The sequence below is a fragment of the Bombus affinis genome, chromosome 7, assembly GCF_024516045.1.
Source record: "Bombus affinis isolate iyBomAffi1 chromosome 7, iyBomAffi1.2, whole genome shotgun sequence".
In the NCBI taxonomy this organism is placed as follows: domain Eukaryota; kingdom Metazoa; phylum Arthropoda; class Insecta; order Hymenoptera; family Apidae; genus Bombus; species Bombus affinis.
The window spans coordinates 9,014,776-9,040,910 of NC_066350.1; the positions used below are offsets into that span (position 1 = coordinate 9,014,776).

The 26,135-nt window shown below is 39.6% G+C and overlaps 1 protein-coding gene and 1 non-coding gene across 3 annotated transcripts in view; one reads left to right on the forward strand and one right to left on the reverse strand.

The window, feature by feature from the left end:
* Positions 1-26,135, forward strand: part of LOC126918906 (CD151 antigen-like) — an 89,718-nt gene that overhangs the window by 17,418 nt on the left and 46,165 nt on the right. Inside the window, exons 2-3 of one of the 2 annotated variants that reach the window (XM_050727464.1) lie at positions 9,320-9,417; positions 10,063-10,127. In XM_050727464.1, the coding sequence (XP_050583421.1) occupies positions 10,084-10,127 (44 nt within the window). In that variant the 5' untranslated portion in view covers positions 9,320-9,417; positions 10,063-10,083. The remainder of the gene's footprint in view (positions 1-9,319; positions 9,418-10,062; positions 10,128-26,135) is intronic. The other variant, XM_050727465.1, reaches the window with a different exon arrangement.
* Trnar-ccu (transfer RNA arginine (anticodon CCU)) lies at positions 1,036-1,108 on the reverse strand. The gene has a single exon. It is a non-coding gene; the product is annotated as a tRNA-Arg (tRNA).

Sequence of the window (26,135 nt, forward strand, 5' to 3'; positions counted from 1 at the left end):
CATTCATTAGTCGTCGTTGAAGGCGGACGTATGCACGCGTAGAATTGCAACAGGAAATCTAATCCATTCGTCCCACTTTGCAAATGGTTCGTGGCCTTTGCTCTTATTTAATAAACGGGTCGTGAACGTCGGTGCCCGGCGGGGACTTGCCCGGCAAAGTGACTGCGATTAGACCAATTGAAGCGCCGTTAACCATCTCGCTCGCGAACCCGTCATACAATCTGCGATAATTGGCCCCACACTGATTCCGCTCGTCGACAAAAATCCGCAAAGGAGAAAATGTCCACGTGCACAGCGGATTGAAAAGTAGGGAAATCCTCTCACCGTTTTTGTATAGCATTACATTCGCTGTATATTGCATCGATGTAAAAGTAAAACGTTGATTTGTTTATAATACGCGTTGACAATACAGTAAGAGGTATTATTGAAATTACGGAAGAATATCCGATACGGTTATTTGCATTTGTAATTTGTTTATTTATTTATATATTCAGCTTTGCTCATACGTATGGGGAATGGAATTATTAGAAATTGATATTACAATGGCATATGGTATACGGAATATGTTAATGAGCTGTTATTATGAAATCACAAAGTTAGCTAGATGTTACACAAGAGAAGCGAGATAATATCATAGGACGTGCCTATATTGAAATCATAACGTCCAATGAAGCGAATAACTGAAGCATTAGCCACGATTTATGTAAATTATTATTTTTTTTATTTTATTACCATTTATATCAACGTATCCATAAAGTAAATGTAATAAAAATAACCTAAGTATCTTTCTTGACGTTGTAAATATTTGTTATTCGTCTGTGATACGAAGCATCTATCGCAGAATATTCGTAGCGATAAATTTTTTAGCTTTAAGGATTGCTTTAATTGCATTTTAGATTTAGCGCGCGTAAAACGAGTTGAAAATTAAAAAACGTGTTTTCTTTTAAAATTGAAATTATCCAAAGGTACATAATTGGAAAAAATTATTTTAGGGAATGTAAAGGTTAATAAAAATGCTAATTTTGAAATTGCGATTACCCCTGGTGGGACTCGAACCCACAATCCCCGGTTTAGGAGACCGGTGCCTTATCCATTAGGCCACAGGGGCTGGTGTTTGAGGACAAATGTTAGCAGCGATAAGAAATAATTTATACAAATTATAATTCAATTATGCTTTCCACTGTATTACGCGGCTTTATTGTTGGCGAATTTCTTCTAATATCCGGGGTTTGTCTCTTAAGCTATTAGTCAGTTCATTGGAATAGTTTTCTCATTTATTTTCCTGCATGCTATCAAAGAACAATTTAGAATAAAAAAAAGGCTACCTCACTCCACCGATACTCAATCGTATCTCTTTATCTTTTTTTAACAAAATTTTTTAACAAATTTCTTAAATTAAACAGAAAAAGGGGAAATGCATCATTTTTCGTTTTAATTTTTTCCAGCGGACTTTATCGAAACATCCTTTTATTTGTTAAAACGAGAATACGTTTCAAAGATAAAAATTCGAGATATAGTAGCGCATGATTAATCGCCAGTTCGAAGTATCATTCTCAAACGGTGCAAAGTGTTACGAGCGTAAAATTGAAAGGGGCTCGGCGGTTTGTTAATGAATCGGAGCAGCGGGTATCTTCATCGGGTAGGTTCTACAATCGCGTCGTTGTGTGCCTGAATGCGGAGTTAACCAAGACTTTTGAAACTAAAATCCTACGGGAGTTGTAACTGATAAGATGGTCTAGCGTTCCTTAATAGAATCTGCCCTCGCAGCTGATGTTCGGCTGACGGCACCAGGTATTAGCTATGTAAGTGAATTGCACTCTGGAGACTGCTCGCGTTGAAATTTCCCTGAAACCGAGGCTAGGGATACCTAGAAATCTCTTGTAACGTAGTTACCTGGCTGCCGCCGTTGGCCGGCAAAATTACGCTCGAGTGTCCACTATATTGTTTGATGACGCCGGCTACGTAGCATCAGTTTTCAAAATTGATTTAGCGTACGTGGTGTCAAAAAATATCGATCGATTCTGCTGCTTCTAAAAATTGTATATCGTAGAGGAAAAATTCTATTACGTTGAAACCTGTACACATTCGGCGGACCGAGGGTATCGGTGCTGGAAATACTCGGAACGACGAAGTCGGTCAATATTACGTAGTCTTCTCGTTGTCGAGGCAGGCAGTCGGAAAGCCATTGGTTAAAAGCCGTGGAAACGCGGCGATACGTACGTATCATCAGGAGGAAGCAACGTGGTAGAAAAATTGGAAACGTTCCATGAAAGTTTCTTTCGGTACCGGGTCACGGAGATTCGTGTGCGAGCGTTGTCTGAAAATTTTGAAAAAGTACGCTTTCTTTGAGGAGTTTGAATCAAGACGAAGAGCTTTCAAAGTTCCCGAGTCGAGCGATTGTATATACGAGGGCGTTGTAAGATCTTGATTCGAAGTGGTATTTTCCGCCGATGGCAAGGCTTTTTCGAGGGAATGTTGGATCGTTTATACGTTTGCTGTTTTCTGTGCGAACTACGAACGTCGATAAGACGCGGTATCTGCTCGTGGCGCGGTTTAAAGCGATGAGCGATTATCCGTACCTACAATAGAACGTCGTCGTTCGAAGGAAACTTTTCCATCGAAATATCGATAGTTGTCACGGGCAGGGTTACACGAAACGCGTTTCAATTTGATTGATGAATACTGAAAGGGTCGATCTCCAGCTTTTTTTTCTTTTTTTCTACCCGCGTTTTCGTTTTCATCATTAGTTGAACCACTCGAAACAATTGAAAACTATCTGTAGCTGTAGCTTTTCGAAATATCGATTGGCTCTGAAAATGGAAAAAAACAGATGCGAAAGGGATGGTCGCGTTTAAGCGAATGGAGTCAGTGGATCGCGTTTCTCCCTCCAAAATATATGGAGATAGAGTTGTAAGGGAGTTTAATTTCCTTTTCTTTGCCCGTAACTGCGAGGACGCGACACCGTTAACCGTGTTTCGTCCATTCGCTTGGCGTATAGTTACACATTCTCTCTTACAGCGCTCTATTTTATTAGCGAGTTTCTGAAAAAGAGGAAAACTACTACCAAGTCTTCCCGGGAGATACATCCTCCAATAAGACCGAACGTGTTTCACGAAACACGTTTCCCTTGGCAAAAAAGACTCGATAAAACGTTATTTGAATAATTGGTCCGGTCGACGTACATCGTATTTAATTAATTAATATTGCCGAGAATTTAGCGCGAAATGCCGTTTGCGACGAAATTTTACTATATCCATATTCAACAGAGGGCGGCTAATTAATGTTTATTTCAAAGTACATATTCATTCAACGCCCCATCTACGTTATTCGCGTTTAACACATTATACAATAAACGGTTTAAAATTAATAATTGTAGTATTAAATTCCACATTTTGTCAACCAAATATTATTTTCGCAAAGAAAGGTGTGTGTAATCCAACGTGATGAATCTATCTTTCGACTAAAACCCTAAATATTTGATTACCCGCGACAACTGCCAGTAAAATCAGCTACCGAAAATCAATAGAACAGAGAGAGATCGCTTTATACAGCGATTCGGAGTTGGAATTAAAAGCCTAACATTTCCATGCAAATTTGCTCGCGACGCAAAACCCGAAACAGCGGCAAGAGTATACGAAGCTAAAAATTCGCGAGATAAAAGTTCCCTTTGTTTCGGAATTCGGCTAATTTCTTTCGCGCAGTTTTCAACAGACGCGAGAGATCGTCGCGGTAAAAAGAGCGATTTCGATCTCCGCGCTACGAGACGAGCGAATTATGCAGCTGATTCGCTCATGGAGGACGATTTAGCGACGCGAGACGAGCTGATCGTTCGAAGATTCGTACGAATCGATATCGAACCTCGTCGTGAAATTTGATATGGAGTAGTTGAAATAGGAGAAACTATGGGGTTGGCAACTAAGTGATTGCGGATTTTGTCATTAGGTGGTATTGACAAACTCCACAATCACTTAGTTGCCAACCCAATAGTAAGATATAATAATAACAAGATAAAGTTATTCGACTCACTCGTGCTTCAACGTTATAAAATTCAGTCTTGAACGTTACACAGAATAATGAAACTGGTCGTATACTCTGAGACGGCATTAGTCTCTAATATAATAACGAGGGAATGAGAAAACATCGTGCATTTTAGGTCGAGCGAAAGAAAATGTTAAAAACGAGAAAATGATTTGACTGTTTAAGGTTAAATTGTAAGATATTGAAGTTTAGCTGACTCAAATAACGTAATTTAACCATACGGAGCTTCAAACAGGAAAATAACGTAGGATAAGGTTCAACCGTTTAAGAAGGAAGCGATCCACTGAAAGGGTCATAAAACAATAAAGGAGGTATCGAAGCGACGCAAAAAGGAGTTTGGACGATCATCGGCAAATAGTTCAGCAGCGAGCGTTCTTTTATTCGGCGAAGCGGCATTCGAGCAGGATCCTTTGATCGAAAACTCGGATATTGTTGACGACTGACGAATAAGAGGTGGATCGATGTGCTTTAGAACGTCGCAAGAGGGAGAAAAAAAACTTCAGCTACCCTTTCATCTTATTTACCTGTTTTCGTGTTCTCTGCTCGCATCTTTGTTTGGCGAGTCGCCTTTTTTTATTCGAGCTTTCGGCCAATAGCAAGTACTGCTAGCTATTACTTATGGGTATTAGGATATTTACTGATATTTAATACGTGAAAATTGAACGTTTCTCGTTGTTCTTATTTTCTTTTTATTTTTAGTATGCGTTTGAAATATGGCGAGTTCATTTTTATTAATTGTTCGATTTTTATGCCACTTGGTGTTTTGACAGAAAGAAGTATTCCTTTGTAAAAATGTGAAATCATCGAAGAATTGGTCGACGATGTATACTTTAATTATCTCTTCATCTATGTTTTAAATACAATATTTCTTGGAATCCCTGTAGACCAGTCGAAGACTGTTTGCACCGTCTAGACGCTGTTCCTTTTTTTATTAGTTAGAAAGTTTCGGGAGTCAAGTTTTATTCGTTCCCGATGGAATCGAATTTTATCAGTGTTTCGTGGCGATTTTCGACACGGACAGGAATCCCTGGATGTGCATAATATCGTGAAACGAGTCTGCGTACGTGCCGTGTGAGGAGATGCGACCCGTGAGATTCGCGTTCTGTTTCTCGTTTCTTCTGCATCGCGGATAATGCAGAAACGGACGAAGCTTTGAGTTCCTGCACTCGCAGTATGAATATCCATCTGTTTACTCGCTATATAGATAAACGATAATTTGTTTCGGTCGTTTGAATACTTTACATTTACGTACATTAGTTATCAACGCTGAATTACTTCCTCTCGCTTAAGAAGCTATGAACGATTAAAAAAATATTCTTTATTGCTAACATAAACTTATGTACATTCATTTACTATTTTCCAACGTATTAGTTGTACCGGAGTTATACCGGAACTATACCGGAATGGCACCGGAATAATACCGGAATTATACCGGAGTAGTGTCGGAGTTGTGCCGGAGTTATACCCGAATAATACTGGAATGGTACCGGAATATTACCGGAATGGTACCGGAATAATACCGGAATGGTACCGGAACTATATCGGAATAATACCGGAATGGTACCGGAATAATACCGGAATGGTACCGGAATAATACCGGAATGGCACCGGAATGGCACCGGAATAATACCGGAATAATACCGGAATGGTACCGGAATAATACCGGAATGGCACCGGAATAATACCGGAATAATACCGGAATAATACCGGAATGGTACCGGAACTATATCGGAATAATACCGGAATAATACCGGAATGGTACCGGAATAATACTGGAATGGCACCGGAATGGCATCGGAACTATACCGGAATAATACCGGAATAATACCGGAATGGTACCGGAACTATATCGGAATAATACCGGAATAATACTGGAATGGCACCGGAATGGCACCGGAATTATACCGGAATTATACCGGAATAATACCGGAATAATACCGAAATGGCACCGGAGTGGCACCGGAATGGTACCGAAACTATATCGGAATAATACTGGAATTATACCGGAATTATACCGGAGTAGTGTCGGAGTTGTGCCGGAGTTATACCGGAATGGTACCGGAGTTGTGCCGGAGTTGTAGATAGATAGTTGGTATAGATAGTTGGATAGATAGTTGAGATACATACCTAGTATAGCGAAAGTTAAGAAAGATTCAACTAGAATTCGAGTCTTTTCCTCGTTTTTTCTTCTTCTCTTTTTTTTAAATGCTCGTCTTTTTAGGTAACGAGTTCCATTGAATAGTTTTTGCAAGCTTCCAGAGTATGTCTTTCTATGTCTTTCGAATAAGTTCCGATAAATACCGTAATAAATACGGTAGAAATTAATACGATGGAAATTAAAGGGAAGAGGTAATTTACTTGATTGATCTTCGTACAAATTAAATTCTATGAATCTCTACTGAGAAACATCGCCAATCGAGTAACTATTTCTCGATATTGCTTTAGAACTATTATTTCTCATCGTTATTCTCAAGCTGTACTGCATTTTACAACTTTTTCGTCGGAGAGTTTTTATGTCGCGAAAGAAGTACAGATTTTTCCTCTGTTGCACTTTCGACGACTATCGCAGAAATTGAACGGTTCAAGTTCTCTCAGCCGGTTTATAGGTCTCCATCAGAGACGTCTGCGCCATCCAAAGAGTATTTCTCTTCCCCCATAGAAAAGTTTCTGTCCACGAGAGTGGCGTGTTCAACGCTCAATCCTCGCGCTGCTACAGACGGTTCGCATTAGTGGGTCGTGGCTTATCGCGGTAAATACCGCGGTCGTAAATCTGATCGCGTTTACACGCCGCACCCAGCTTACGGTGTTTACGCTATTCCAGGCGTCATTTGTAGCCCGTGTCGCGTCGTTCTTGGTCACGAAATCGGCTGACGATTCGCGCTTAAGGGTGGCTCATCAGCCGTATTACCGACTCGAAAGGATGGCGCCCGTTAATTCCAAGGCAAATACCTTCCTCGCTCCACGAACCATCGTGAATCGCGAATCTTCTTTACAACGAGGTGAATATAATCGTATCGTTCGGTTAGCCCTTAACAGGGGAATGTTCAACGCCATAAGCGTGAAATCTGTATCAAAGGTATGAGCAACGTATAAGGAAATGTGTAAGACACAGGGCTGTTACATTTTGTAGAAAAGATAATCTAAGACGTTTTATGAAAAATTTATTTTAATTTTACGGTGATCTATGATTGTGGATTTTTATATATATTTTTATGAGATTAATGGAATTAGACTTTATGTAATTAAAGAAATCGATGAAATAGACTTTAGTTACAGATGGAGAAAAACGAGGACTTTGAATATTTTATATGTTTTTGCGTACTACGTGTATCCTATGAATTCTTATATTTTTCAATCTTCTTAGACACGTAGTGTTATAGATTTATAAAATTTTAATGAAAAATTACGAATTGATTCTTTTGATTACTCCGACGATTGTAGCGTTGAACATGGTTGCCTCAATGGATAATACTAAAGGTGCTATATAGAGATCACCTCTTGTATAATCTCTTACACGAAGATTATCTACTTGAGAAATATGTTCGTTTGTCGTAAGAAGATTTAGGGGCGTGAACAATAATTCGTAGGAGTATTTTATATCAAAGACTCCCACGTTAAGTTTAATTATCTGGAAAAAAGAGCAACGTGCCATACACGAGTACATTAAAAATAAATTATTGGCTTTATATCATTTGCTAATTATTGAGTTAACACATTTACTGTATCTATAGAACACTAGTATAATAGTATAATAAAAGAGAAAGTAGCGTTAGTTTCATAAGAAAGGATTCAATATCCGAAGGTATTAGGGGATTCATAATACTCGTAGCAGTAAGTTTTATCGCAAGTTGAGATTTCATTGAGGAATATTTCGTACAATATATCAGATATCTCGTTCACTGAAACTAGCAGATATTTCAAGAAAATTCGACGAAAAAGAAAGATTCTATTACATTGAATCGTTCGATTGCGAGGAAGAATTGCGTTCGTGTTTCGTTGGAAAGTGACTGCATGTCTCAAGTACATTTGTCGAATGGACCGAACCGCACGTAATTGCCGGATGAACCTCTGTGTGCACGGCGAAAAATAGTGGACAGGGTAGAAAATATGAGGTGGACGAAGGAAGCTGTGGAATCGAAAAAGAACAATTCTTCTCCTCTGCTCCTTCTTCTGCTTCGAGATGCCGAACGTTTTGATAAAACAGATAAAACGAAATTATTGAACAAAATGAAAACGTTTCTGTAATCACGGATAATGGGTAGACTATATATTATTCTAGGTACAAATTTGAATACATTTACCTACACATTATCTACATACCAATATATAAAGTCTGACTGACTACTTATTGTTGTACTTAGAAACGTGAAATTTGGAGATGTATTATACTTTTTTCTGTGATGTATACTTGGAATGAAAAAAGATAATTGTAAATACGGAGCCTAAAGGGATAACAGGATGATAAAAATTTTTTACGGGTTTAATTCTACTAAAGTTAGAGCCGTAAAATTCGGCATATGAACCCCTCGTTAAAAATAAACAAACGCGTATTTGAGCAAAAAATGCAACTTTTATGGCAGCTAAAAAGGGATAAGTTTTTTCTCAGAGGATAACCATGTCTATAAACTTGAAATTTGGCATATGAACTTCTCGTTAAAGATAAACAAACACGTATTTGAATGTTTTTTTTTTTAATTCCACTCTTAAAGGATGTTCCAAAAAGAGGGTAATAAATATAAATTCATCAATATAAAAGCTGTAGGGGCGAAATCGTGAGCGGGCAGCTTTATAAAATATTAAAAGGTAACGATATATATTAAATATTGTCGTTGCATGTGTATTACGTATTTATATTTATGTGTATTTATATATACCCATATGTACATATCTGTTGGCATGATTTCAAGCAACAACTATAATACAATTGTATAACAGAGATTAATTTCGTTTAGTATCTACTCTAATCGTAATTTCAAGCTGCAATTAATATTCCGATTACCGCTCATAGTTTCTAAATAATCTATCGTAGTTTCCCGAAACAATTTTAGTAGGTGACACGGTGTTGCATTCATTCGTAGCATGATGCAGCTTTCAACTTGACGTAAAAGTATATCATACGTCGTGAACGTGTTAACCCTTCAACCCTGGATGATCTTTCCAATTTCCTATACAAACACACTGGTTTCGTTTTTCTATTATTTCCATTTTAATCCACTATAAATGATATAATAATTGTTGCTATAAACGACTCTAACTTACCAATTGCCTATGTGCGTTTCAGGATACGTAACCGAGTCGTAACGAGAGAAAATTTTCGAAAATTCTAAAGTGGACATGCGTATCGAAGATTGGCCTGAAGCTGCACATCGATGACGCAGGGTAAGTGTAACATGGTCGTTACTCGATCGGGGACAAAAGGAGGAAACGCAATTCGGAGGGTCGTCGGATGAAAATCGTCGTGGAGCTTGGCCGTGTTGCCATAAATGGCGTGGCGCGGGCCAACGAGCACGTTTCTCAAACCATTAGGTGAAAGGCCCTCCTCATTGTGTCTCTTTTTCGCTCTCCTCCCATCGACTCCGTTCCTCTTTCCTCATTAACTTGATTGCTCGATACCTCTCGTGGTAACAAACCACGCGTGGTGTACTTCCTGCTTCGTCCGCGTCCTCTACACTGTATGCCGCATGAAAAATGGCCCAATTAATTTTTCCCCTGCAAACCGCACGATTACTGGGGCCGTTAATTGCTACCGCGACTTCGGTATCGACCGTCATTGGAAATTTTAATGCGCTTCACGGTCCATTCGAAGAACAAGTTGATCAAATAAGACTATATTTGTAATCTGGGAACACTTTACACACGTTGTATCATTCTATCATAAAAAAGATCCCGATTATTGTAACGCGCATCAGTCGTTAATACATTCGATCTAAAATAAAATAATTACGGCTATAATTCTATCTTTGAAGTAAGATATTTTTCGTTGGAAATATCTTTGTTTTAATCCTTTCGTTTTTCTTTCAACAGTGACCACACTAATATAACAATATGGACTATATGGGATATAATTCAAACATATTTCAAAAGCTAGGGTAAGCATAATTTTTCAAATAGAAAAATATACAGTTCTATTTTTCATGGAATCTTATAGCATGAAGGATCTTATTGATACAAGACAAATTGTAAAAATTTAGCAATCTTTTTGAGGCTTACTTTGAGACCTATTGTACTATATTTGATCTCAAAAGAATGAAGTAATAATGTTTGTCCCAGCACGATATTTCATTGCCTTCTATGCCTTTCTAAAACTTTCGTTGAGACGTATAAAAACAAAGATACAAGAGCTAGGTCATTGCAATCATGCTAATTGGTATTTCTTTCGAGTGCCAATTAAATTTCAACAAAGTCTTTTCCACGCGCGTAATATGCCCATACAAGTTTTCTACGTTTCATATTCAAATATATATTTTCGACGTGCACACACATTATTTCATCATGACGTTCGTTTCGCTTATATTTTACACGTATATTTTCAATTCCATTGTTAAAGTTACTTTGACTTCGAGTGTTTTACAAATCGTATTTCACTACCGTGTATTACGTACTTTTGTTCTTCGATACCATCTCGCTTTTATCGCCGGAAATAGAATTATTCCTTACTAAACGATTAAATCCGACAGCCCGCTGCAAATTGATCGGCAGAGCATCGATTTTTAGCCTGTTATAATATTTATCCTCTCGGCTGTTGAACCAGTAGTGATGTACCAGGAGAACGAACGAGGCAATATTGCCTTCGGTTTTTCGTGTTGGCACACACGCATCTGCGAAATTCTATCTGAAATCGTTTCGGAAGCGCAATCGATGATCCGCGTTCACGGTAATATCGGAAGCGCGCGGAAGTTTCGTCGCAGCCGGTCGAGCTCGTTCCTCGTTTTTGCAATTCTTGAAATAGGAGCCAGTCTGGAAAATAACGTCTCTCCTTCGTGTTCGAATATTTAAATGAACTACGCATCATCGCTATGAAACGGTCAGCTTTTTCCGAACGTATAACGAAGTTAGTCGTTAATGGAATGTGGAAATTCGCTGGAATAATTTTTTTGACAAATAACGTCTCCCATGGCGGGGATTTTTTTGCGCACGTTAGTTACGGGACACATGATCACACGTAAATAATTAAAATTCGATGCCTCGAGAGCGACTATACTCGGCCTGCTAAAAGATTCATCGAGTGAATTCACATACGAGAAGAGCAGAGAAACTGATAAAAAAGAATCGTAGAACTATCAGAAAGCGGAGTTGTCTGGCATTTGTGAATGTAATTATGAAAGGAGATCCACGGTAATCCAGCATTCCTGGAGAAAAATTCTTCGCTCATTTGTCTGCTTTCCAAAGTCCTGCAATGAATAAAACGATGTAACAGACGGAACTTTCGGAGCTCTGTGTCTCGATTAGTTCGCGAGCTCTTGCCTCTTGGTTCGTTTAAACACTTTTGAAAGACGGGAAATTCCCTCTCGCAACGTTGAACGGGTTTATTGTTTAACGTCAGAGAAAAAATGTTGCTTGTTTCCATGTAAAGTACGCTTGTAAAATAAACAAAGTGAATTCCCAACGCAGAGATTCGCCAGAGAACGAACGGTACCCGATTTCTCGCCGTGATTTATTTTGTTTACACGGAATTGTATCGTTTTGGAAAAGAATTATTCTCCCACTTAATTCCTTACTGAAAGCAGTGGAAATAAAATACGTTAAGCAAACAGCTGGATCGATTCTCCTCGATAATTGTCTGTTCGCGAACTATTTCGCGTTTGGCCACAAAATTGATGAAATTAACGCGAGACCGACGTGGAAGAGGTTTCAGTAGCTGGTTTCATTCATGAGCAGAGAGTGCTCCGCCAATTTCGAGTCGGTGATTTTTTTCCAGGCTCTTCTAAAATTCCATTTATTCGCGGTAGCGCGAAACTACGCGTATCCTGCCTCGGTAATTCGAACTTCAATTCCACCAGTTCGTTTTTCGGCCGCGTTCGCGTTCTTTCGACGTGCAAAGGCGTTCCACCGTGAAATTCCTCCCTCGAAATTCCAGACTGTCTTTAACGGAGGGGTGCCAACGACGCAGTTTCCCCTACCCAGTGCAAGTGTTTTACGATTCAGTACATCATTTTGCACCCACGTGAATTTACACGGAACCTCGATGTAAGCGGAACACATGCCACTCGTTGGATTTATTTCGTACGTTCAGTCAGAGACAAAGAGAAAAAGTACAGCGAAAAAGAAAGACAGATCGAAGGCACCGAAGAGTTATCTAAAAACGATACTAACTTCGTTTCAGCGCCAAAAAGTTAAGAAAATAAAAGGCTATTCGAAACTTTCGAGTGTAAACTGCGTGTTCCGATGGTTCGCCAGTATTGCAGTTAGCTGGATCAGAAGGTCAAGTGGCCCATTGAGACGTCGTCTGGTGTTATAAAGATATCAGCTGACTAACTAAATAAGGCTTGATCTTTGACCAATGATTCGTGACACGAACGCGATCAATGTATACGAGTGTTTCGAAAGCCAAACTGGCCAACTCCGATTAAAACCTCAAGAAAGCAAAGAACTATTTTCACAACTTTATTCGTTTATTACGCGAATCGTAAATATCAAATTTTGAAAAATAATTCTTATGATTGTCATTTTTCTCTGCATTTCATTTCACAACATTTCAATCGTTAATTCGTTGCTGTTGCCAGTGCCTTTTAGAATAAAAATTTTTTTCCTAACGCATTATATATTGTTATCTCAAACGAATATTACTCGTGTCTGTAACGATATGAGTCGGGCATCACGCTTTGTATCAGATTATCAAGCATACTATTAGTACTAGTAGTTCTGAACAAGTACGAGTGTATAGCTTCACGATATCGGACACGTTACAGTTTAAGTATTTCGCTTAATTCGTTCGAAGAATTTAGTTGCAATTTTTTTCAAAATTTCACCATCGAGATATAATTCTGGACACGGCTTACGCCAAGAAACTTCGAATAGTCCGAACCCGATATAAAGCACAGAACCGTACCGCGAAAGTCTGAAAGCGGAGAAAATAAAAAGCATCGCAACGACAATTCTGTTGGAGCTAGAAACAACGGGAGATTGCGGCGTGATAAACCGAATTGAATCGACTGCCAGCTCCGAAGTAGCGAATCCCTCAACGTTGCTTCCGTGCAAGAAATCGTTCCGCTTTAAAGCTTCCAATCAGCGCTTCCGTTCCACGATTTCGATACACTTGTTCGCGGATCTAACTTTTTCAGACTTGCGAGGTCTCGAGAGTTTCTCTTGTGGCGGCGAAATCGCGCGTCAGACGTTTCAAACGCGATGTTTCCAGCAGCGACGCCCCGGTGTGCGGTGAATGCCGTGCTATCACAAGCCGCTCGGTAATAAGCCGGCGTTGAAACGCGAATTCAATAACTCGCGTGGTCGCGTGGAAGACCCGGCAGGAGAGCTGTTCGCGAGCCCGTACAATGGCGCACGCCGGGTTGTCTCTTTGTGAAACCGCGTCAAACCGCGTTGTACCGTGCGTCAAGCCACAGAGGAGGTGTGCGAGAGTGTTAGAATGTGTTTGGCACGAACTAAAGCACGAATTCCAACAATCGCGCTTGTGCAGGTTTACATCGAAGCCCGAAGAACGATCTCGTGCCACTATATCGCTAGGATCGTATTGGAAATAACGGAATTCGAATCAGTATTTTTTGCCATGAATTGTCCAAAGTCCGTTGAACGCGAGTGCCACTCGTTATTCTCGCGATAACGCCGATCCGACGTCCTGTCTTCGTCTTGAATTATTTTTGCATCTTGACGCGTCTGGTCGGCATCATAGCTTCACGTTAGAGTAACGAAAGTGAAAATTATTTTCGTAGCTTATCGATTTGACATCGCGTTCTTGAATCATAAACGAAGATGAAAATTATTTTTGGACGTTATCGCGTTACTTTGCCTCGTATTCACCTTCGATTAATTCCGAATTTTACCGCGTCAATCTAACGTGTCATACGTTTCGTGCTCAATTACTTTTTAGGATATGACGCGGCGTCTACGCCTCCGTCTATTCCCGCACGTGATCGTGTCAATCTGACGCGACGTCTTCGCCTTTGATTATTTTTATATCTCCGTATAAATAAACGTATCTGCCGAACGTGCTATTAAATCGACACGACTGCAAAAATGACGCGTATCAGTCGCGTGCAATGTGTCTAGCCCTAAGCATGTATTCGAGAAGATATTTCTACGCGATAGGAACTTGGAAACTTTGCTTCTTTCTCTTAAGGTACAATAGGAGGAATTCCACCAAGGTGTCGTTCCGGATAAAAGGCTGAAAAGTTTTCGAAAAGTGCCAGCGTGCACTGAAAACTTCGTGAAAACTGAAATTGTATAATTTCGAAAGGAACAACGAGTTCTCCTTTCTCCTTCCTTGACACGTGCACCGTAATTGAAAGTAACGAAACAAATAGAATTAGTCGTCAAGTTGGCGGCGCTAGGAGCCACGTTATCTCGCAATCTTGGAACTTCTTCGCACGATTCCAGTTTCCTAAACGTTCGATGGAATTCCCCAAGTAATTAAGCGGCTGGCATGAGTCTTTCGCGGCACCTGTTTTCGCTTGGCAAACAGAGAGACGATTCGATCTTTCTTCCTCTCTCTCTCTCTCTCTCTCTCTCTCTTTCTTCGGATGTTTCCCAGAGGAAAGGGATCTCGAGAGCAAGCATTCGAGCTTCCTTATTGGCCGCCAACAGTCGACGATGTCGAAAGGAAGGAACGAAACAGGTTGGAATGAGAAAGAAACGATCTCTGCAGAATATCGAGGTGTTCCTCGAAATACCGACACCATCCGATCTTTCTTGACGTTTTTTTTCCTCCTTCATCTCGGTCGTTTCGTTTTGTTATATCCATTTTAGCGGCGAGAAATACCGGCGAGAAAATAGAAGGAACTTTTCCACCTTTGTCCTCGCCAGACGACGTTTTTGTTTTACGCCGTCTAAAGTCACATCGCTCGCCTGTAAACTTTAAACGCCCTTTCACCGTGCTCTTCCTCCTCCTACGATATTAATTTCCCCGTTTCTACGTACTTTCGCTACGCGATTAAATCTTGCCGACTTTCCATCCTCGCTCCAAACCCTCTCTTTCGGTCTATTTGAGAGAACCAGGAACACAGGATCGCAGGATATGCTCTCGTCGCGAATTAATTTCCCAGCGTGATCGCAAACGCAGCCGACACGCGTCTGCTGCTGTTGATTGCTCTTCGAATCAACGCCAAGCGGACAGAGTGCGCCGTGAATTTCGGCGAAACGTTGCCAACGATGTTTACCTAACGTGTTCTAGCGACTTCTAATCAGAAACATTCGTCGGGACAATTTTGTCTCTATAAAGGAGAAAATGTTTTTCTAGAAAGAAAATCGATCGTAGACGGTTTATCGGGATTACGCGTACTTCGATTCCGCTACGTTGGTCGTCGGTGTTGGTGTCAAAGCTTTGCCGATGCTCTGTTCGTTCATTGATGAGCTTTGAGTTCGGTGGATCAACACGTCGAACAGGTTGTGCGATTGCTTGTGAAACTCTGCCTCGATCCGATAGTTTAACGCGACACGACGCTCTTCATCCATCGGTTCTTCTACCAAGCAACTTTTTAATGGACGAGAATTTCCGTTCGGGAAAATTAAGCTGAACGATGTCGTTTCGTTCGAAAGCTACCTTGTTCGAGTTCAGAATTCTTCCTTTATAACCGTACTTGTATTATACCTAGGTAGTTGGCGATATCGCCGTCTAAGAAGCTTCGAATAATATTGAAATAAAAAATGAGGTAGACGAACGAAAGAGGCTGAGGGATAGAGGACCGTTTCAGACTGAATGGATAACCGCGTGCACCGACGAACCTTCTCTTCGTCGGTGAATGCAGAGGATGAGGACTCTAAAGCAGGAAGGCATCTCGTTTAGAATCGTGGGGATTATTTTCTTACCGTTTATTCCAACTTGCCAGGAGATATTCGAATCCTTATCCCTTCGTTCCTCCGAGTGGGTCAAACCCGAAACTGTTCTCTTTCAAACTGAAAGCTGTAGATCCTATTCACGACCTCACGGTACACGGCAGTGTCATTCTATCGACCAGAGACGGTTACAAGCGTTGGTAATTTTGCGGAGAATCACGAACGTATTTTACTCCTAGAATTCTCATACACTAGCCTGCTCAAAATTATCCGGATACTTTTTTATTTTTCATAAGATAGACTAGCCTGTCGCAGGTCAAATGTCGTTTTGTACGATGGAACTTTAATTACACGCAGTTTCTCCTAATTATCTTCCAACGATCATTTTCTTTCGTTATTACGACTAAGTGGACTATATACGATTCTTAGCAACGTGTCAAGAAGAATTTATTCAAATGCTTATTTTCGAGGTTTTAACATTTTTCTCCATAGTCCCGGAAAATACTCTACATGTTGAAAGTTGACGTACTTGCAACTTACTTGGAAGGTTATTTTCTTTGGAATATTTCCTCGCGCCGAGCGAACGTAAGCCGTCCCTTTTGCGACCGCGTTTTCTTACGCCACGGCGTTAAAGCGTAATTTCCTTGTTGTCGATCATGAAAAGGTGTTAGTACGCGGCGTCGAGCCGAAGGTTTTCTTCTTCTAGCTCGATTAACATTCCCTCTCCCGAGCCGTGGAAATAACTTGCTCGCGTTCGCCTGATTACGCTCGGCTTTGCCACCTGCTCGATGAAAAAGGGCCGCGAATGAAAATACGATTTCCACGCAAAGCCGTGTCTCTTGAAATTGTTGTTACGCATACGATGATGAAACATCGTTCGACGGCTCAAAGAAAAGAATTCCAATCTTCTTCTCTCTTCTTTCCTACGACAGTCGGACGTTTAGTCGTTCATTTTTTCTTTTCCACCGGCGACTCAGCGAAGCTCATCTGTCACGGAACAACGTGAGGTTCGTCGTTTCTTCTCGCTTCCGCGAGTCGAACAAATTGTACCTGGCAGCAGGACACGTCCGCTGAGTAATGGGCTAACAGAGGGGAGGCTCGCACCCCTTGTCGCACGTCGAAAGTCAGCGCAAGATCGCTCTTATGTTTCTCTACCATCGGCTGCGCCGGCACGCCTTTTCGATGAATACGCGCGCCGTGTTTCATTCTCTTTGGCCATTGTGTACGAGCAGCGAGAGGCAAATGGAAATATCACTATTTGAATAAAAGGACAGGGCCACGGTTATTTATTTTCCCTTCCTAATAGCCGGAACCGGTGAATCCAAGAATGATGGGGCTGAAGCACGCGGACACTGTTTTGATTAGAGCCCGTGGTGGCTTCGCCGTGTACCGGCAATGTGTCACGACAGAATGAAATGTCATCCCTGCTGCTTTCGTTCTATACGATCTCGTCGAATGGACGTAGGTGGCAGCGTACAAACACTACGCAATTTGAATAACACAATTGGAAACACAGTGTTACCAGGAAATTCGTCAACTGACTCCTCCTACCTTCTCCTTTTTTTTTTTTTTTTTTGGGAGCGATGAGGCTTTGTTGGTAGTTTGGGAACCATAGAAACAAGTTAGGACAGTTTCATTGCTTTCATACACTTAATATCGTTCGTTTGTTCGTATTAATCGAGCAAGCTAAATTATTTTTGAAGGTTTAGTAATTTTTTAATGTACTTCCTCGCTCGTAAAGATAAAATCAAAAGATTGTTAGGGATTGTTATTAAAGCTTCTACATGATACTATCTATATGATTGCGATAGGAAAGTTTATGTATTTCGTGTTATATAATAAAAATCACATCAAGTATAAATAATCAAATGAGATCTGTATCTTTTATGCGAGTGATCTCTTATAGATTTTAAAATGGAAAAATAACGAGCATCGACGTAACCAAAAGCAAGTCCCCAAGGGAGTTGAGAGTTTGTAGGGATCAGAGGGATACTAAGTAGGCGGGAAGGAACCCAAGGCACGATCCTCCATTACGTCGCCAATTGGATTTTCATTCTTTTGGGGCGCACCACGTGTAATCCGCCGTATTGCCTGTCGGGGTTTTCTGCGGAGGAAGTCGATGGTTAACAAGTTTTCAGTTCCCGAGATTGCTAATTGTGCAAGCATTAACTCGCAATTAAAGTTTCCCTCGTTAAATCAGGCTTGTATTCGCGTCGTGTCAATAAGCGTCAAGCTAGACTTTATCTTCTTCGACGTTACGATCTTGTAGCCAGCTCTTTCGAGCAGACATCTTGACTCTACCTTACATCAAAGAACGAGGAATTCCTTGCCGAAGAGGATTAAATCGCGGATGTAACGCATATTATATTTATGCGAGAAGCTCATGGCAGAAGTTAACGTTGAGTCTCTCATCGATGAATTGCGAAAAACAATTTTTGCAGACCTCTGTAATATCTCGCTTTCCACCGTGAAAACACTGTTTTATGAAAGTCTTAAAATAGGGAACAATAAGAAAAAATAATAAAAAGAAAGGATTAAAATATGGATAAGATGAATTACGCTCTTGATGAATATCAAATATTTTTTAGTTATCGTTATTAATAGTATTATTATTATTAGTTATTATTAGTATCGTATTAGTTTAGTATTAAATAGTTTTTTAGTTATATTTATAGAATATTTTTTCCTTATCGAAATACGATGCTCTTTCTATCGAATAATGTCAAATAATATTCTTCTGCAATCGCTGCATCGCAATATTTCGCGAAAGTACATAATACGACGAAGCATATAACATAGAGGACATAATGAAACGAGTGCTACGATTACTAAAAACGCTACGAACTTTCCGAACGACCCGATAACGATATTAGAACAAACACGGATTTCCGTACATTAAGTTGGAGAATAGAGAAATTTCGATTCACAGAAACATAGACAGGAACGTTTTCACGTGTCGTTACGAAGTTCGTTCTATTCGAGTTGCACATTTTGTGCCCTTAAACTGTCAAGTTTCGTGATAATTCGTTCGATCGAGTTCCATTTTCGAAGGAGAAAGCGAATTGTATGCAAAGCTGAGAACTATGCTCCGATGCTACCTTCCAATAGGTATTTTCAGTGCGACGAAGCGAGACTGATCCTCTTACGGACCGAGAAAAGTGATCGTAAAGATTTTAATCCTCCCAACCAGTGGATCCTTCTCGAGAATAACACCGAGGAAACCGAATTCGATTTACTTCTACGTGTAATATCGAAGTATCCTAGCGAATTTCATATCGGTGACAGGAGATGAAATAGAGAAAGCGCGTTTCGGATGATAAAATGCCACGTATGACATTTCGAGTATGAAAATTTTCATACCACTAGGATGCGGTAGCTACGAAAATGTTTCTTCCTTCGCCTTCTCTTCTCTATAGAAAATTTTTCTTCTCCTATTGGGTTGGCAACTAAGTGATCGCGGATTTTGTCATTAAGTGGTATTGACAAATTGACAATATATTCGATAGGAACTCGTCATAGTTGGCTTGCATCTGGTTAAATATCGTCCGAGGTTCGTATATGCTAATCTCATCCAGAAGGACGAAACATTATTTTATTCCTCGTTTCTTCGTTTATTTCATTTCATATATCGTATTCGTATATTTACTAATCCTTTTAACGAATCTACGATTAAGCAATTACATTTGTACAATTGAATAGCTCCTTATTACGTATTTGGAATTCCGGGCCATTCTTGATCGCAAGCTTCGGCTATCGACGTTTGTTCTCTCTTCGTCCGCCTTCTCACAAATTTTTAACCACCACCCGAGCGACGGAAGGAACTTTTTTAAGAGACGTGCACGGAATTCGTTAGCATACAGGAAGCAATTGCTTCGCGTTCGAACGAAATTTGTCACGACAGCAATTGACGTTCACCAAAGCGGGTTTCTTCTTTCACGGAAGGACGACCAGCATGTGTTTTCCTTTCGGTCGGAGAACACGTCTCGTTAAAACAAATCGCATTTTATAATGTCGTTGGAAATCTAGCCAAAGGTAAATTCTTTATTCTATCGAAGAGTCAATTCGGCCGACGAATGTTGTTCGTGTCCTACGCAAACGGTAAACTTCCTCCGCTTCCGGAAGGATCCGTGCGAAGGTTCGCATACCGAGACGACTCGACTTCGATGCTAGTGGTATTCAAAGTACGGAACTTAATGGATTCGGCGAACTCGAAGGCTGCTTTCAACCAGCCGTCTGGATGCCGTTTTGTTTGCCTTCGCGTTGTATCTTTCTCTCTCTCCTCTCTCTCTCTTTCTGCCAGCGAACAGATCCCATAAAGAAATTTCGATCTTGAGTTGAACGGTTGCGATCGTATCGAACGAAGCTATTGACCCTTTTACCACAATAAATGCAAAAAGAATGGTGGATTTTATATTCCACGATAAATCCTCGGGAACAAAGTAAATCGATGGTCAAATCCTATCGTGAGTCATCGTAGACTACCCACCGATGGGACGTATTCGTCGTTTAAATCAAATGTTTGCGCAACGTGTCATCGGCTTATTGACTCCGCGACGATAAACAGTCCATTTCCAAACATATTCCCTAAATCTGCGTATACGTACTCTTAAAAGAAAAAGCAAAGAGAGGAAAGAGGGGAAAAAATACGTTGGAAAATCATCCGATCGAAAATGTTTTACGAAAAGAGTGCAAACATATATTTTTGCCATCATTCGCGCGCCAGCTTAATCGATATCTGGTGAAACAGGTGAATCTAACTTGACGCATCATTCGCGTTCACACACGGGTGAAAACAATAATACCGACATTTAGTTATCATAGAAAACCTATTAGTTTATCCTGCGAAATTCAAGCAAATCTATCTCATTGTCGACGTATCATATGAACGTGACTCGACGTGGAACAAATAAAGCGATCTCTGAACGCGGTATCGTTACTGTTTTTGCAACATTTCCATCGACGCGAGCATGAGCGCATCCGTTGCGCCCCTTATGCAAATAGGCGAATATTTCAAACGTTTGTCCAGTCTCGACCAACGACCGCCTCTGGAAGCGAAATGCACAGGTAGATGGTAAACACCGCTTTCGCGTAACCGTACGCGAACAATCCTTGAACACGCTGTCTCTCAATTCGCCTGGAAGTCGTTACCAGAGACAGCAAGGGAGCAGCAGATTATAGCGAAGCAGCGGCAGCTTCGTCCGCACGAAGGGAAACGATGCAGCGTTTCGTGTTCGTCCACCATAATCTCCACCCCTAACTTTCCCCGCTTTAACTTGCACCGGACTAGGGGGAGGAATAGAAAGGAAGAGGACGCTATCTCGAGGCAGAGATTGCTCTGCCCGCGTCTCGTTGTTCCCTACGATTTACCCCGACGAGATTACCCTTTGCATGCTCTCCAGTCGCTTTAACTTTTATCCCTCTGCCATGGCTCAGATTTCTGCGACATTCATCTCGCCTTTTTACCGCTACGTTAACCACCATTTTTGCGGTTACTCCCTTCGCCAACTCGTCATATCGAGAACCACACCGTTATATCGATAAGCTACGTTGACGTAAACCCTCGTTTATAAATATGCCAAGTACCTCGAGTCATCGATAGTGAATTGTCTGTTATTTCATAGGGAATTTAAACGAAGACCTACGATTTTCTCAGTTACGTTTTTCATATGGAAATGGCATTATGAAATTCGAAATCGTGTCGACGATTCCTTCTTTTTTTTTCATAATTGTTATAGACGATGAAGTTGCTTTCTGATTATCGTTAAACAGGATATCAATGACGGAATTTTTGTTCCTTCACTAATAACAATTATTAAGACGACAGACTTTCCCTTTTTATTGTTTTCGATCATTCCCCGTTTGAAAAAATAGGAAAACTTTTTAACGTAACTGTTATCCTTCCATGAGCTTGAGACTTTCAAGCGAGAATGTAAATGCGAAACAACAGGATCTCGTGTATTAATGTACTTAAATCAATTTTAATTAATAAGTACACCATTCAGGAATCATGGTTGGAAACGAGGCCTTGTTGCATTACACGAGAAGGCTAGTTCATTTTTCTAATTGAACTGGTTGCCACTGGGGACACACGCTGCTAGATTAATACGCAAGTGAGATTGCAAGCTTTCCGCGGTTATTATCCTCTTCGTAATTACGAAGTGGCGATTATTTAACAAGTATAAGCAGTGCTAGGGATATTTTAATTAAATTAATATTCGTCGTATCTTGTACTGTGACCCTACAGCTTTCAGTTCCAATGTACATATTAGCAAGCTGGAAATTCTCGTCATCGGATATTGTTCGCAGACCGTCGTTCCGTTTCTCAGTCTCCTCGAAGGACGTCGCTTGTCGATTTCTGTTTGCACTTAGACGAGCACATAATTAGTCGAATCTTGGCGTCGAATCGCGGAAGTAATTCCTGCCGAAGGAACAAGCTTCCTCCGATCGTACCTGAGCACATAATTATCGACGTCGTGTCGTTGCGGAAACGAATTTATTATATTTATTATACTGAATTTATTATACCGTTTTAATTACGCGTGTATAATTGCTCACGAAAAAATTCAGACACTTGCAGCAATATTTATCGATACATAGATTATGTATACGTCTTAAACGAATTATTTTGAAATTTCATTAGCACCGCAATGAGACTGAAGTATCATGAGTATGCATTAGATTGTCCGAAAAGTATCTTTCTTTCGCAAACGTGTTTTTTTACAACAGTGCACGTTCATATAAACGTGAAACCAAGTCTGTGAAATGTCGCGGTGTTTATCTCAACGTAACAAAATGGATTGTACGTAATTCGACAAAAAACATTGTGCGTCTATTATTTCCTCGTGAAACGAAAGAAACTTTTCGGACAACCTAATATATTTGTAAAGTATCATTGGTACATTGTCCATTATAATAGTGTAATATAAAATGTTCTATTCAGTGTTTTTAACACTTAATATAATTGTGTGATAATTAATCAGTCTTTGGTTAAATAAACTTTAAATATTTTTATACATTTTCAGATTGGATCAAATTTTGTCAATGGAATCCCGACAGTCGTGTCTCATTGCAGTGTTAATGATATCTGAAAATGTTTCCTGCAACGCATACAACGCGGACTTGAAAGTTTTGCGAACCACTGTATATACATTTTGGACTTTGTTGCAAACTCTACCAATATCGTCATGAAAATCATGTCTCATTATAGTTTTAATGAAACTTGGAAAACTTTCGTATAACGCACGTGATGTATTCATAGAAATTGTCCGTCATAAATGTTCGAGTATTTTTCTCAGCCACTGTAAATATGTCCATATTGAAATTTACGAGAGTACGTGGATATTGTAAGTGGAGCGGTATTAAATAATTACAACTGCGCTGAATTTAAGCTGCATTAAATTCTCATACGCTTCAACAGTATCCATTAGTCGGTTAATGCATCCATGTTGAGCCAACAATTGTTTGTACTTAATAAGATAAAGAGCACTTAACACGATGTTCAGCCTTCGTCGATGGATGATCGATTAATATGTGTCATTGTCGTGTGTATCGGTTTTAATTAGAGAAAATATACTCGTGATCGATTCGTCTGTAGTTAAACATGTGTAGAGCAGAGGGAATGGTCGCATAACTCTCACTCGATCCGGTTCTACTGTAATCAAGACGTCGCTGCCGGCTGATCGCCGAGGGCAAGTCTTTCCCGCGTCCACGGCATTTTTCTTCTCCGCCCACACAGGTGTATATAACTTTATACTGCATAGTATCGTACATGCGTCCTACGTACTGTTCTCCATTATCACGAATGGTCAATTTCAAGAGAAAGTAGACTGCAGCAGATTTTAAACGGTATAATCTTTTGTTATCTTTCGATTTACTATGATTGTGTCTTTTAAAGTTCCAGTGAAACAATGTAGCGAATGTACGTAGTTCTCGTAACTTTCGCTGTACGATATGGCTACAATAATTTTACTTTTTTATAATTCCTGGAGCTTACGCCTTTCACACGGTATAATTTCCATAGTTTTACAATTCTACCTTTGTAGTGGATTTTTTTATAAGTCTCGATTTACTATCCTTGCGTAACAAAATAAAAAATTACTTAATTATTTTGTAAGATAATAATATTTACTGTATTATGCATAAGTTTTATATAACGCGTATCTCAATTACTCGTCTGCAGATTTCTATCTTCCTACGTCAATCGCAGTTTTTCCCATCTATAGTAAATAATAATCGTAATAACAATAATATACGTATGTAATCTGGGAAAGGTATCAGGCAGAATCGAGCTAACAATCGCTGTGTACAATCCTCCATCGGAGATTTAAAAATTCAGTCGGGTTTCCTCCGTTTCGATTAGACGATCGTGTCGAAATAGATTCCGTTTTTCGATAAGGTATTCGATCAGGATTGAGAATCCGTTTGAAACGAGGTGTGCAATCCAATAGTCCAACCACGACTGTCACTCTGCACACTATCAACGATATTCGTTTGCGTCAATAGGAACGTGGATGAAATCGAGGAAAAAGTGTGCACATGTGCCTGGTCTGAGCGGAAGTTTATTCCTTAATTGCGCGGTTCGATGGAAAAAAAGGAAGCCGATCAGCAAATTGCGGCTAATTCGATGTCACGGTCACCGATTCGAGAACGTATTAACCCTTCAAGAAGTCTCGGCTCGTTAAATCCACGCCTAGTTTGCAAAACTGTGTTCCTAGCCGTCTACAATTGTCCCGTTATACGAGAGACTAAGGAAAAGTCTCGTAAACGATCTTCTACGCTAATACTACGAAATATCCAAACATTCTAGCCGATTTATATTTTTAGCAATGGTGCATGAATGTTAGCAAAATGAAACTAGAGATAAAAACGAAATTAGAAAACTAGAAATCAATGAGAACGTTCAAAAGTATCAAGCAATTTATTTCATAAAGAAATAATAATTTTTAAATAAATTAAAAAAATCAATAACAGCTGTATTAAAATTGTAGATACGGTTTATCGATGTATCTATCCTTCAAATAATTTTCATTCGTGTATAACTTTTTACTTTTGATCCTGTAATTAAATAACACGCTGTTGAAAATAACCAAATAGCCAGATATTTTAGAGTGCTAATGTATCAGTATATATCTCTCTCGTTTTATCGTTTGGAAAATTAGTCTCGTATGGAATACGGATTTTCACGATTGTACGTCTATAGGGCGCGAATATATTTGATTTTCAAAGGCGAAGGGTGGGAACGTTTTATGGTTTGTACCGTAAAATCGATTCAGCTGCTGGATGTATAATATAATTTTATAACGCGATAAGGGAAATAGGAACGAATACCGGTTGCATGTTCCATCGGATACATAGCCCGCGAGCTTTATCAACGTTCGTTCGATCAAAATCATTACGTGTTTCCAATGGTTTACTTTGTAGACTGGCCGGAGCAATTAGCGCACGGAAATCACTGCCGTTCGGAAAAATATCGCTGCTAGTTATCACGTGGTATAGTATAAAGGCAGAGAAATGATAAAGAAAAGCGCTTTCAGTATTCATCGGCGATATTAATTGCAACTTTGATCCAACGTCCATCATATTTTCGTTTGAATTCCTTTGAATGGCCATTGTGACGATTTCGTAGATTAAATTTACGTCGTTTGAAGTTACGCGTTACAGGTTTCGGTTACGCTCAGACAAAATAATCTTTTTATGTTTATTCGCATAAAATATGATTTAGAAAATTGAATATACGTATTTTGTACAAATAAGATTGTATTGTATTTTTAAACAATTAACACGAGCATGACTATTCTGATGAATATATTTATTCAAATCAAATATCATCTGGAAGATTGAATACACATATTCTTTTATTTTTTACATATTCTTTTACTTTGTAAATATTTTTATTTGTTTCAATAATTTTATTTCATACCGTTATTTGATTTCATATCGTAGCGTGTAATAAAAAATTGTATGTTACCTAGTATCATCAATCCGTTTCTGATATTTCTGATATAAAAGGATTTTTCTGTTACCAATAGCTCAATTTCATATCGCGATATCAGTAGACCGCGGATTTTCATGGAAAATTTAAAGACGCAAAGATATATAAGATATCCAACATATAGTACTTTCTATATCAGCTAATACGACATTTAATATAT